The 13,366-nt window shown below is 37.0% G+C and overlaps 1 protein-coding gene across 1 annotated transcript in view; it reads left to right on the top strand.

Annotated features, from left to right (window-relative positions):
* Nucleotides 1–5,931, top strand: part of SEPTIN6 (septin 6) — a gene marked incomplete in the record, with an annotated part of 231,349 nt that extends 225,418 nt beyond the window's left edge. The window contains 1 exon segment of the mRNA XM_053699188.1: nt 5,325–5,931. Within this exon segment, the coding sequence (XP_053555163.1) occupies nt 5,325–5,349 (25 nt within the window).
* Nucleotides 5,932–13,366: the final 7,435 nt, after the last annotated feature.

The following is a 13,366-nucleotide window of genomic DNA, read 5'->3' as shown; positions in this document are numbered from 1 at the left end:
CACTCACACATAAGGATTCACATATAGACACTCTAGCAGACACGCAAAGAAACACACTCAGACAAAAACACCCAAACAGACACTCAGCACTTGTTTACATTGACCTGACAAGTAATGAGGTAAACTACAGTTTTGTAAAAAAAAAAAAGGAGATTTAGAAAATATAATATGGAGTTCTGATTATCTTTTTGTAAAGGAAGATGCCAACTAAATGATGACAACAGCATGCAGTAACTGAAAGGAAGGGCCCTGAACTGCCTAAACAATAATTTAAAGGTTAAATGGTGGATTGGTGAATTCCGGAAAGGTCTCATTAGTCTCAAAGTCTGTAAAAAGATATGAATAATCAGTAGTAAGGTCAAAATGTCCTAAAAAGGAACAGACAATGGACACACACACACACACAAACGCAAACTTGCACATATACACCCAAGGAAACACCAACAGAGACAGGCTCAGAAAACCCACAAAGACATACACACACACACACAGAGAGACACCCACAGAAAACACAGAAAGACAAACATACACACACCCTCACTGAGACATCCACAGAAAACACACAAAGACATACACACACCCTCACAGAGACACCCACAGAAAACACACACCCTCACAAAGACATCCACAGAAAACACATACATACATACATACATACATACATACATACATACATACATACATACACACACACACACACACACACACACACACACACACACACACCCTCACAGATACATCCTCAGAAAACACAGACATACATCCACAGAAAACACAGACATACACACCCACCCTCATAGAGGCATCCAGAGAAAATACACAAAGACAAACGTACACGCACCCTCACAGAGACACCCATAGAAAAAACTTAGACATATGCACACACCCTCACATACATCCACAGAAAATGCACAAAGACATACACACCCACCCTCACAGAGAGACCCACAGAAAAAAATACATACACACTCATAGAGGCACAAACCAAAGCACAAAGACATAAAAACAGACACCCACAGAAACTCTCACAGGAGGAAACATTTATGGACCTTGCATCCCCTAAATCAACAGTGTGTGACATGCATGATAAAAAAATTGCAGAAATTAAGAGATCACTTTTTAAAGAATTGTATTTGTAAATGTGCAAACAAAAATAATTCTGTGAATTTAAAATTGTACATTAATGATCTGGCTAGATGAAGAAAAGTACTTTTAAAAGGTTGACATATGTTTGTTTCCCCCCCCCCCCCCCCATTTTCCCCAACCAAGAGCACCACTTCAAATATAGTGGACAAATGTTCCCATCTGTCAGCTGTACTTATGGATTTTGAAAATGCTGTACTCTATATGGTCTTGGTGGAACCATAAGCTGTGGTACTCATACCATTAGATCTGGTTAAATGCAGGATTTAGGCTTGTTGGTATGTATTTCAAAATTAAGTCAGCTGTAGTGAAACTGAACAGTTTTAAGTTAACCTGTCTCATTACAAACACTGAGCAATCTTAGTCTGAGAGTATAACATGTTATGCAGATATAAAAATCTTAGATAAAATGCCTCCTTGCATCTTGAAAGTCCTTGCATAAAGGGGCAGTAAACTGGAATGATATATATATATATATATATATATATATATAATATATATACATATCTGTCAAAAGAGCACCTACCATTTGTATTGAGGAGGAAACATTTCTGCATGGTTTTAAATATAGAATTTCTACAACATTATCAAACAATCATAAATTACACTGCTGCTAAAAAAAATGTGTTTTTATGGACCCCTGGCCCCACCATACAACTACTACCACACTGAAGTTACAATCCGAAATTGCACAAAGAAATAAAAAACATTTGCTAAATAAGTCCTACCTCTTCTGCAAATGAAAGTGATCTGCCGTCTGACTCAGGCACACCCTGTACAAACAAAGTGCCAAGTCTGTCTCACACTGTGCATAGTGGTTTAGTGCACACTCGGAAATCCTCTCAAATGCTAATACTTTACTCCTTGTAATAACATTTCCCATGCTCAATTAGCACTCTGCTGTAGTACCCACTGGTGGCTGGCAAAATTTAAAAAAAAAGATTTTTTTTTTTTTTTAGTTCTTGCCTCATGGGGCCCCCCTGGCCCATTTGGCCCCTGACAGGAGTCACCCCTGTCACCCCCTGATGGCAGCCCTGTATAGAGCTGTTAATATAAAACATCCTTATATAGAGCTGTTAATATAAAACATTCTTATATAGAGCTGTTAATATAAAACATCCTTATATAGAGCTGTTAATATAAAACATCCTTATATAGAGCTGTTAATATAAAACATCCTTATATAGAGCTGTTAATATAAAACATTCTTATATAGAGCTGTTAATATAAAACATTCTTATATAGAGCTGTTAATATAAAACATCCTTATATAGAGCTGTTAATATAAAACATTCTTATATAGAGCTGTTAATATAAAACATTCTTATATAGAGCTGTTAATATAAAACATTCTTATATAGAGCTGTTAATATAAAACATTCTTATATAGAGCTGTTAATATAAAACATTCTTATATAGAGCTGTTAATATAAAACATCCTTATATAGAGCTGTTAAGCTAAGCATAGAATCTATATACAAGAAACCATCCTCTTATAGAAATTATTGGGTCATTTTATAGATCACTCAAGTGGAATCAAATCTACATCTCACAGTGCTAAACATTATCAACACATCTTCCAGTCTGCATTCTTTTTACTCCTTACACTCAATCTACTTATGATAGAACAATCACTTAAAAAAAAAGTAAAAAAAAAAAAATTGTTTTCCTTTTCTAAAATGTAACATTTTATTTTTGTCAATTTTGATTCCCATAGACCTCAGTGGAAGTATTTTGGTGTCAGAATTAATATATCATATTTAACTTTTATATTTAAATATTCAAATACTACATTGCATTCTGTATTAAAATGTTAACATTCAGTCACATGAATACATTTGTCTGATTTTTGTTATCCTATAATCTCCTCTTGAATTAAATAGGATTAGGGACAAATAAATAATGACTCCGCTATTTAATTGTTGGCTGCCTACGCTGTTCCTTGCATGTAACTATACTAATAAAACGCATGCGTACTTCTTTCTACATTTTTAGCGATTTCGCTGGCAAAGATTCGTTGTAATAAAATCCACAAGGTCATTAATCCATTTTTTTCTGTTTTGTTTTCAGTTCTGGTTTCCTGTAATTCCCTTTTTCCTTTGGTACCACCTTGCAGAGAATTCCCCGTTCATATAGCACACTGCTGTCCCTGCCTGTTCACTCGCTTGCTCGTCTTGTGTAAACGCATGACCGTTTTTGGCAGCTTGTGGAAGAAAGCGTGAATAACCTGCATGGAACGGCATAACATAGTCACCCATATCTTTCTTGTAATATTTTGTTGCATGTTCTATTGATAAATTCATCATAGCTACATTGCAATGTCAATATTAGTTCCCTTATTATCACTGCTTTCTGGATTCAATTAAATTAAAACAAAAAACAAAAAAAAGGAAAATTTATGTTCAGATTTCTTAATGTGCCAGCATGTTTTCGGCTACGAGATGAACCTGCATTAGATGTAAGACAAATAGTTAAAGGGACATTAGTCATTTTTCTTTGTTGCATTTAAAAGAGGGTTTTTAAAGTATCATATATTAGTTTTTTGCTTTTTTCCTATTATTTCCTTATGCTTGTGGGACCATGTTCCTATCAGTGAGCTCCTATCTAATGGACCCGTAGGCGCATCTTATACATTTAAAAAATCAAAATAAATAAATTCAACAAATGCAAGAACAAAACAAAAATATGTATGATTAGAATTATTTTTTTAGTATAAAATCCCATTTAGATTTTTTTGTCCTGGAACACCCCCACAAATGAGGATACAGAGTGATGCTTGCTTTTGATTGGCTAACCAGCTGTATCCGCATCTGGAGTGGCACAAGCACAGTTCTGACTGTGTATTTAATGTTTTTGCAGGACGTTAAACACAAGGAAGAAATGTTGAAAAATAAAATGTTCATGAAATATAAACTCTTCCCTTTTCGCCTTGGGCATACATTTAGTTGTCCACAGATATCTGTGAATCTATTTATTTACAAAAAAAGGTTTATTTACAAAATTAATTTTAAAAGTGTAGGCCCATATATAAGGTTGTGACATCAGATACAGAACATTTTTGTGTGTTATACTCCAGAATCTAGAATCTTTCTTTCTGCATTTCTGTGTTTGATCATGATTTCCTATATCACCAGTTTATTCATCCATTGCCAAAATCAGTTCTGTTAATGTTCATAATTCAAGACTTCACCATTTTAATTCAAATTTAGGAGTCAGATGCACACTCTTAGAAACAAGGCTTTTACATATAGATATGAAGAATAATCCAAAAATGTAGGAGCCACAGCTAAATTTCTCGGAGCTGTAGTTCCCTGGATTTGTCAAGGGTGCATTTTACATTAAAATCAGCCTTGAGAGGCAGAATCTATTTCATTATCAGCTTTTTTTTTTTTTTTTTTTTTTTTATCCAGAATAACAATTATGCAACAGTCTACTAGAATTTTTTTTTTAAATAAATTGCCAATATTTAAATATTTTCATATGTCTAGATATTTTCCAAGTCTTTAATATATTTGTAAAATAGTGATGTTTCTGAAGATGAAATTGTAGCCTTCTCTTTTCTATTATTTTTTAATGCAACACACAGACATTCAGAAATAAATTAGCAAAACAGTATACATTTTTAAAATGCTAGATAAGTGTGTGTAATGCAGTATTTTTGACAGTTTTTTTCTATTTCATTTTTTGTATATTTTTCTATAGCATTTGCTGTTTAATACTGCTGATTTTGTTATTCACATTAATAAAACATTAAAAAAAAATACTTTCACAGGACACTTTTTTTTATTACCTTGTTGCTAAATATGCTTAAGGGCAAAAAAAGAAGTCTTTCTTCCAAAAAACACATAAATTATATTGGATATATACTCCTACGTATTAAAATTCACTGTATTGATGTAGTATGAGACCACAAGTGTTATGACTTTTTCATCATTCTTTTCATCTCCATTTTTTTATAGACTATGGAACTTGCAATAATAATCTGCACTGGAGATAAAATGCTAATTTTTGACAATTCCAGTTTGAACCTTAACAGGCAAAGCAGATCTAAAATAATACAGCAGAAAAATTACATATATTCTAAAAAAAAATAGGTTGGGTGGATTCATATGGGGTGGAAGGGTTAATTGTTTTGCTTAAGATTTGATTATAAATAATTTTTTTACACTTTTTCTTTTCAGTAACCCTTGGCTGTGCACTGAGTAACATTCTACTCTGATTTGAAGATATCTTCCTAGATTAGAAGCTATTATGTGGTTTTTCAACTGCATTAGTAATTGTTCTTTATTGTAATTTGACAGCCTAATTGTGTAACAAGTAGGAACTTTTTATATATACTTAAATTGTTATATAGTGCTTTCTAAGTATATCACGAGTGGTAGTGACGTGCATGATAATGTCTTGTTTAAAAAAATATTTCTCACTAAACGGATTGTAATTTTTCTTAGTGATAAAATTATGTTTTTGCTGGCAAAAAAGTATAGTGTTATATTTAAGTTAATTTTGTGTTAATTTTATTATAATGACCCCATTATATTTTTAATAAGTGACTTTTTTTTGTAACTATTTTCAAAGTAGAAAAAATAATTGCAAAATAAATGCATGTCATTCATACTAAGTAGCAATTCCATGAAAATTTGTATCTGGTTTGTTATTATTATTATTATTTTAAGTCATTTGATTTATATTGGTAAATTAAAGCAGCAGAGTCTTCAGATTATTGTGCATCTAGACATGTATTTCTACACATAATTCACAATAAATATGGGTATATACCCTAAAATACCATTCTGAGTGTGGCTCCGCCTGTATTTAACAATCCTCTGATGTGTAAGCACATTTTCCATTGAATATTCTGGGAAGAGATGCACTTGAGAGGTAAATAAAGACTATTTGTCCCTTAAATGACAAAATGTTAAATGGACGGGGCAGCATGGCACATTGACCTTTTATCTATCTGTAGGGAATACTCTCATACTGTGACCTGAGAGGAGGGATATACAGTATGGTTTATCTATCTTGCAGTACCGGTTTATCAAATTGCCAAACAAGGGGTTATGACATATTTACTTCACTATAGAACAACTTTTGTTTGAAGACAAATGGGGGAATTTCTAATTGTCAATACAGTCAGTATCTTTAGCCATTCTACCATTTCAAATCTCATTGACCCTTAGCAATTAGGGCATCAATGTGACAATTCCAATGTATTTTCACTATTGGGCACAAAATGGACCTTGGTATGCTGATAGTTATTTAGTATTCTCCACAGAAAATGTTGGCAGCTGGGTAGCATTATAAAGTAGCCAGGTGGGGGCAGTGTAATTCTTTCAAATATTTTAACATTTTCTGCTATCCAAAGCACAAAAAATTGCAAAATTTAACATACATTTATTTAATGATACATTGTGCAATAAATATTTGAAAAAATTGAATATTGACTTATTTGAGCTTAACAATGGCTAATATTTTAGCTGCGTGTGGTCAGTAAAATCAGACGTTTGTGCACCTTTTAAAAAGGTCCTAGGGAGAACACTGGTTATGTATAACAATACAGTCACAAAGCAATGTAATGGATGCTCAAGCCAAAATCTCTTACCACAGCATTCTTCTGTGTCGGCACTATGGTGGTATTGGGGGTGTGTACTTCCAAGTGCTCCAGGATAGGTCCCTGTACAGACAAACCATAATGTACAACTCACTGCATCCTGGCCATCCAAAATATTCTACTTCAGGCAAGAAAGTTGAGACTTCAAAATGTATTTCCAACCAGTGTAAAAACATAAATCCAACACATGGATATATTAAAGAGTAAGAACAAGTTAACAGTGGGGAACCATGGCCCCTCCACATCAGACACGTTTCATGCCGAGAAGGTGATCAGTGATCAAGTGCCTTCTCGGCATGAAACACATCTGATGTGGAGGGCCCATGGTTCCCCACTGTTCACTTGTTCTTACTCTTTAATATATCCATGTGTTGGATTTATGTTTTTACACTGATTGGAAAAAAACTTTGAAGTCTTAAAGGGACAGTCTAGTCCAAAAAAAAACTTTCATGATTCAGGTAGGGCATGTCATTTTAAACATTTTTCCAATTTACTTGTATCACCAATTTTTCTTTGTTCTCTTGGTATTCTTAGTTGAAAGCTTAACCTAGGAGGTTCATATGCTAATTTCTTAGACCTTGAAGGCCGCCTCTTAAAAATGCATTTTAACAGGTTTTTCACCACTAGAGGGTGTTAGTTCATGTTTTTCATATAGATAACACTGTGCTTGTGCACGTGAAGTTACCTGGGAGCCATCACTAATTAGCTAAACTGCAAGTCTGTCAAAGAACTGAAATAAAGGGGCAGTCTGCAGAAGCTTAGATACAAGATAATCACAGAGGTAAAAAATATATAAATATAACTGTGTTGGTTATGCAAAACTAGGGAATGGGTAAAAAAAAGGTATTATCTATCTTTTAAAACAATAACAATTCTGGTGTAGACTGTCCCTTTAACTTCCTTGCCTGGAGTAGTACATTTCGGAGTGCCAGGGCGCTGTAAATTGTATCTATGTATAACAATATCTAGGTTAATTTTCCTGTCATGCAGACCTCCTATTATCACTGTTTAACAGATCTGCTTTATAGTAATGGCTAGGGTTTGGCATTGCCTATGTGTTGTACAGTCTGAGTTTGAGGCCCAAAAGTGGCCTTTTATAGGATGTAACTTCTCTGCTCTGTTTGTCTGATAAAGGCTCCAAGAGCACCTCACTATACAATTTTTTGTTTTGATAATAGAAGTAAATTTGAAAGTTGTTTAAAATGGTATGTTCTATCTGAATCCTGAAAGAAATTATTTTGATTTTATGTCCCTTTTAAATTTGCATCATGGTGTGTTCTTCTCTTCCATCAGTATAGGGTTGTTTCAATGAAGTTTGCTTCATTTCTTCCAGAGATTATTTCCATTCAGATTATTGATTCTAAAATTGTGCTTCCATTATTTTCCTCAAATCCAATGGATAATTAATTATCTGCTTCACTGACTTCATTTGTCAAAACACTTAAAGAAACGTTGTACTCTTGCTTCTGGCAAGCATGTGTAAAAAGAAAAAAGAAAATCTGGTTACATTCAAATAAAGCAGAATTGGTTTTTCACTTCTTTCTAAAACTCACTGGTTGATCAGGACAGATTGTGTGATGGGGAAGTCCCTTCGCAAGCCTGATAATAATACACTTGATAGTGTCATCTTTTAGATAAAACAAAAATGTGACTACAGTGTCCCGTTTTAAGTCTTGTTTGGATACTTCTAAATCATCTCTAGCTAACTGCATTCATTTTATATGGTTTCTGGCTTATAAATTTGGAGGAAAATCCTGCCACTTGTAAGTTGTTGTCGTTTAATTCCATGGGCTTCACATAAAGAAGAATTTGGAACATTTGTGCAAGGTAGCTGTTTGGTCTTTAATAAATACTTTTATAAATTCCTACAAGTGCAATGTGCTTGCTTTCACACAAACAAATTTTTACAGGAAGGCCATACAGTCTACTTCATTAGACATTTTTTTTTTTTAAATGTAATAGTTGTTATTGAGGTTTAAACAAAGGAAAGATACAAGTTCCAGTAAAAAGGGTGTTACACAGATTTGTCCATTTATGTCAATTACCAACAAACTCTAAAATGTTAAACAAAGCCAACCATCTCACATTAATAGAACATGTACAATTGTCAGACCACTGATATAGATCTCCCAGCACTTAGCATATGGTTATACCTTAAAGCTCCTTGATATAGGGTACCTAGCTAACCCTAAAATAGACAACTAATACAGAAAAATACAAGGAGAGCCTAAAACACAAGGCAAAGGTAAGAAAGTGGCTATTACTAAGTTACTAAGCATACAATTATATATATATATATATATATATATATATATATATATACACACACACACATATATATAAATCCACCATTTTTAATCATTTTAACCAGTCTTGTAACATGGATCCAGATAATTTGTTTGTTTTTAATAAATATATATATATGTTTTAATGTGGCCCTAAATAACCATTTCTCCAACATAGGTGTGTCCGGTCCACGGCGTCATCCTTACTTGTGGGATATTCTCTTCCCCAACAGGAAATGGCAAAGAGCCCAGCAAAGCTGGTCACATGATCCCTCCTAGGCTCCGCCTACCCTAGTCATTCTCTTTGCCGTTGTACAGGCAACATCTCCACGGAGATGGCTTAGAGTTTTTTAGTGTTTAACTGTAGTTTTTATTATTCAATCAAGAGTTTGTTATTTTAAAATAGTGCTGGTATGTACTATTTACTCAGAAACAGAAAAGAGATGAAGATTTCTGTTTGTATGAGGAAAATGATTTTAGCAACCGTTACTAAAATCCATGGCTGTTCCACACAGGACTGTTGAGAGGAATTAACTTCAGTTGGGGGAACAGTGAGCAGTCTCTTGCTGCTTGAGGTATGACACATTCTAACAAGACGATGTAATGCTGGAAGCTGTCATTTTCCCTATGGGATCCGGTAAGCCATGTTTATTAAGATAGTAAATAAGGGCTTCACAAGGGCTTATTAAGACTGTAGACTTTTTCTGGGCTAAATCGATTCATTATTAACACATATTTAGCCTTGAGGAATCATTTAATCTGGGTATTTTGATAAGATTATATCGGCAGGCACTGTTTTAGACACCTTATTCTTAGGGGCTTTCCCAAATCATAGGCAGAGCCTCATTTTCGCGCCGGTGTTGCGCACTTGTTTTTGAGAGGCATGACATGCAGTCGCATGTGTGAGGAGCTCTGATACATAGAAAAGACTTTCTGAAGGCGTCATTTGGTATCGTATTCCCCTTTGGGCTTGGTTGGGTCTCAGCAAAGCAGATACCAGGGACTGTAAAGGGGTTAAAGTTAAAAACGGCTCCGGTTCCGTTATTTTAAGGGTTAAAGCTTCCAAATTTGGTGTGCAATACTTTTAAGGCTTTAAGACACTGTGGTGGAATTTTGGTGAATTTTGAACAATTCCTTCATATTTTTTCGCAATTGCAGTAATAAAGTGTGTTCAGTTTAAAATTTAAAGTGACAGTAACGGTTTTATTTTAAAACGTTTTTTGTACTTTGTTATCAAGTTTATGCCTGTTTAACATGTCTGAACTACCAGATAGACTGTGTTCTGAATGTGGGGAAGCCAGAGTTCCTTCTCATTTAAATAAATGTGATTTATGTGACAATGACAATGATGCCCAAGATGATTCCTCAAGTGAGGGGAGTAAGCATGGTACTGCATCATTCCCTCCTTCGTCTACACGAGTCTTGCCCACTCAGGAGGCCCCTAGTACATCTAGCGCGCCAATACTCCTTACTATGCAACAATTAACGGCTGTAATGGATAATTCTGTCAAAAACATTTTAGCCAAAATGCACACTTATCAGCGTAAGCGCGACTGCTCTGTTTTAGATACTGAAGAGCATGACGACGCTGATAATAATGGTTCTGAAGGGCCCCTAAACCAGTCTGATGGGGCCAGGGAGGTTTTGTCTGAGGGAGAAATTACTGATTCAGGGAACATTTCTCAACAAGCTGAACCTGATGTGATTACGTTTAAATTTAAGTTGGAACATCTCCGCATTCTGCTTAAGGAGGTATTATCCACTCTGGATGATTGTGACAAGTTGGTCATCCCAGAGAAACTATGTAAAATGGACAAGTTCCTAGAGGTCCCGGGGCTCCCAGAAGCTTTTCCTATACCCAAGCGGGTGGCGGACATTGTAAATAAAGAATGGGAAAGGCCCGGTATTCCTTTCGTCCCTCCCCCCATATTTAAAAAATTGTTTCCTATGGTCGACCCCAGAAAGGACTTATGGCAGACAGTCCCCAAGGTCGAGGGAGCGGTTTCCACTTTAAACAAACGCACCACTATACCCATAGAAGATAGTTGTGCTTTCAAAGATCCTATGGATAAAAAATTAGAAGGTTTACTTAAAAAGATGTTTGTTCAGCAGGGTTACCTTCTACAACCAATTTCATGCATTGTCCCTGTCGCTACAGCCGCGTGTTTCTGGTTCGATGAGCTGGTAAAGGCGGTCGATAGTGATTCTCCTCCTTATGAGGAGATTATGGACAGAATCAATGCTCTCAAATTGGCTAATTCTTTCACCCTAGACGCCACTTTGCAATTGGCTAGGTTAGCGGCTAAGAATTCTGGGTTTGCTATTGTGGCGCGCAGAGCGCTTTGGTTGAAATCTTGGTCAGCTGATGCGTCTTCCAAGAACAAGCTACTTAACATTCCTTTCAAGGGGAAAACGCTGTTTGGCCCTGACTTGAAAGAGATTATCTCTGATATCACTGGGGGTAAGGGCCACGCCCTTCCTCAGGATCGGCCTTTCAAGGCCAAAAATAAACCTAATTTTCGTCCCTTTCGTAGAAACGGACCAGCCCAAAGTGCTACGTCCTCTAAGCAAGAGGGTAATACTTCTCAAGCCAAGCCAGCTTGGAGACCAATGCAAGGCTGGAACAAGGGAAAGCAGGCCAAGAAACCTGCCACTGCTACCAAGACAGCATGAAATGTTGGCCCCCGATCCGGGACCGGATCTGGTGGGGGGCAGACTCTCTCTCTTCGCTCAGGCTTGGGCAAGAGATGTTCTGGATCCTTGGGCGCTAGAAATAGTCTCCCAAGGTTATCTTCTGGAATTCAAGGGGCTTCCCCCAAGGGGGAGGTTCCACAGGTCTCAGTTGTCTTCAGACCACATAAAAAGACAGGCATTCTTACGTTGTGTAGAAGACCTGTTAAAAATGGGAGTGATTCATCCTGTTCCATTAGGAGAACAAGGGATGGGGTTCTACTCCAATCTGTTCATAGTTCCCAAAAAAGAGGGAACGTTCAGACCAATCTTAGATCTCAAGATCTTAAACAAGTTTCTCAAGGTTCCATCGTTCAAAATGGAAACCATTCGAACAATTCTTCCTTCCATCCAGGAAGGTCAATTCATGACCACGGTGGATTTAAAGGATGCGTATCTACATATTCCTATCCACAAGGAACATCATCGGTTCCTAAGGTTCGCATTCCTGGACAAGCATTACCAGTTCGTGGCGCTTCCTTTCGGATTAGCCACTGCTCCAAGGATTTTCACAAAGGTACTAGGGTCCCTTCTAGCGGTGCTAAGACCAAGGGGCATTGCTGTAGTACCTTACTTGGACGACATTCTGATTCAAGCGTCGTCCCTTCCTCATGCAAAGGCTCACACGGACATCGTCCTGGCCTTTCTCAGATCTCATGGATGGAAAGTGAACGTGGAAAAGAGTTCTCTATCTCCGTCAACAAGGGTTCCCTTCTTGGGAACAATAATAGACTCCTTAGAAATGAGGATTTTTCTGACAGAGGCCAGAAAAACAAAACTTCTAGACTCTTGTCGGATACTTCATTCCGTTCCTCTTCCTTCCATAGCGCAGTGCATGGAAGTGATAGGTTTGATGGTAGCGGCAATGGACATAGTTCCTTTTGCGCGCATTCATCTAAGACCATTACAACTGTGCATGCTCAGTCAGTGGAATGGGGACTATACAGACTTGTCTCCGAGGATACAAGTAAATCAGAGGACCAGAGACTCACTCCGTTGGTGGCTGTCCCTGGACAACCTGTCACAAGGGATGACCTTCCGCAGACCAGAGTGGGTCATTGTCACGACCGACGCCAGTCTGATGGGCTGGGGCGCGGTCTGGGGATCCCTGAAAGCTCAGGGTCTTTGGTCTCGGGAAGAATCTCTTCTACCAATAAATATTCTGGAACTGAGAGCGATATTCAATGCTCTCAAGGCTTGGCCTCAGCTAGCGAGGGCCAAGTTCATACGGTTTCAATCAGACAACATGACAACTGTTGCGTACATCAACCATCAGGGGGGAACAAGGAGTTCCCTGGCGATGGAAGAAGTGACCAAAATCATTCTATGGGCGGAGTCTCACTCCTGCCACCTGTCTGCTATCCACATCCCAGGAGTGGAAAATTGGGAAGCGGATTTTCTGAGTCGTCAGACATTGCATCCGGGGGAGTGGGAACTCCATCCGGAAATCTTTGCCCAAGTCACTCAACTGTGGGGCATTCCAGACATGGATCTGATGGCCTCTCGTCAGAACTTCAAAGTTCCTTGCTACGGGTCCAGATCCAGGGATCCCAAGGCGGCTCTAGTGGATGCACTAGTAGCACCTTGGACCTTCAAACTA

Source organism: Bombina bombina, chromosome 1, assembly GCF_027579735.1.
Source record: "Bombina bombina isolate aBomBom1 chromosome 1, aBomBom1.pri, whole genome shotgun sequence".
In the NCBI taxonomy this organism is placed as follows: Eukaryota; Metazoa; Chordata; class Amphibia; order Anura; family Bombinatoridae; genus Bombina; species Bombina bombina.
This window is presented reverse-complemented; position numbering and strand designations above follow the sequence as displayed.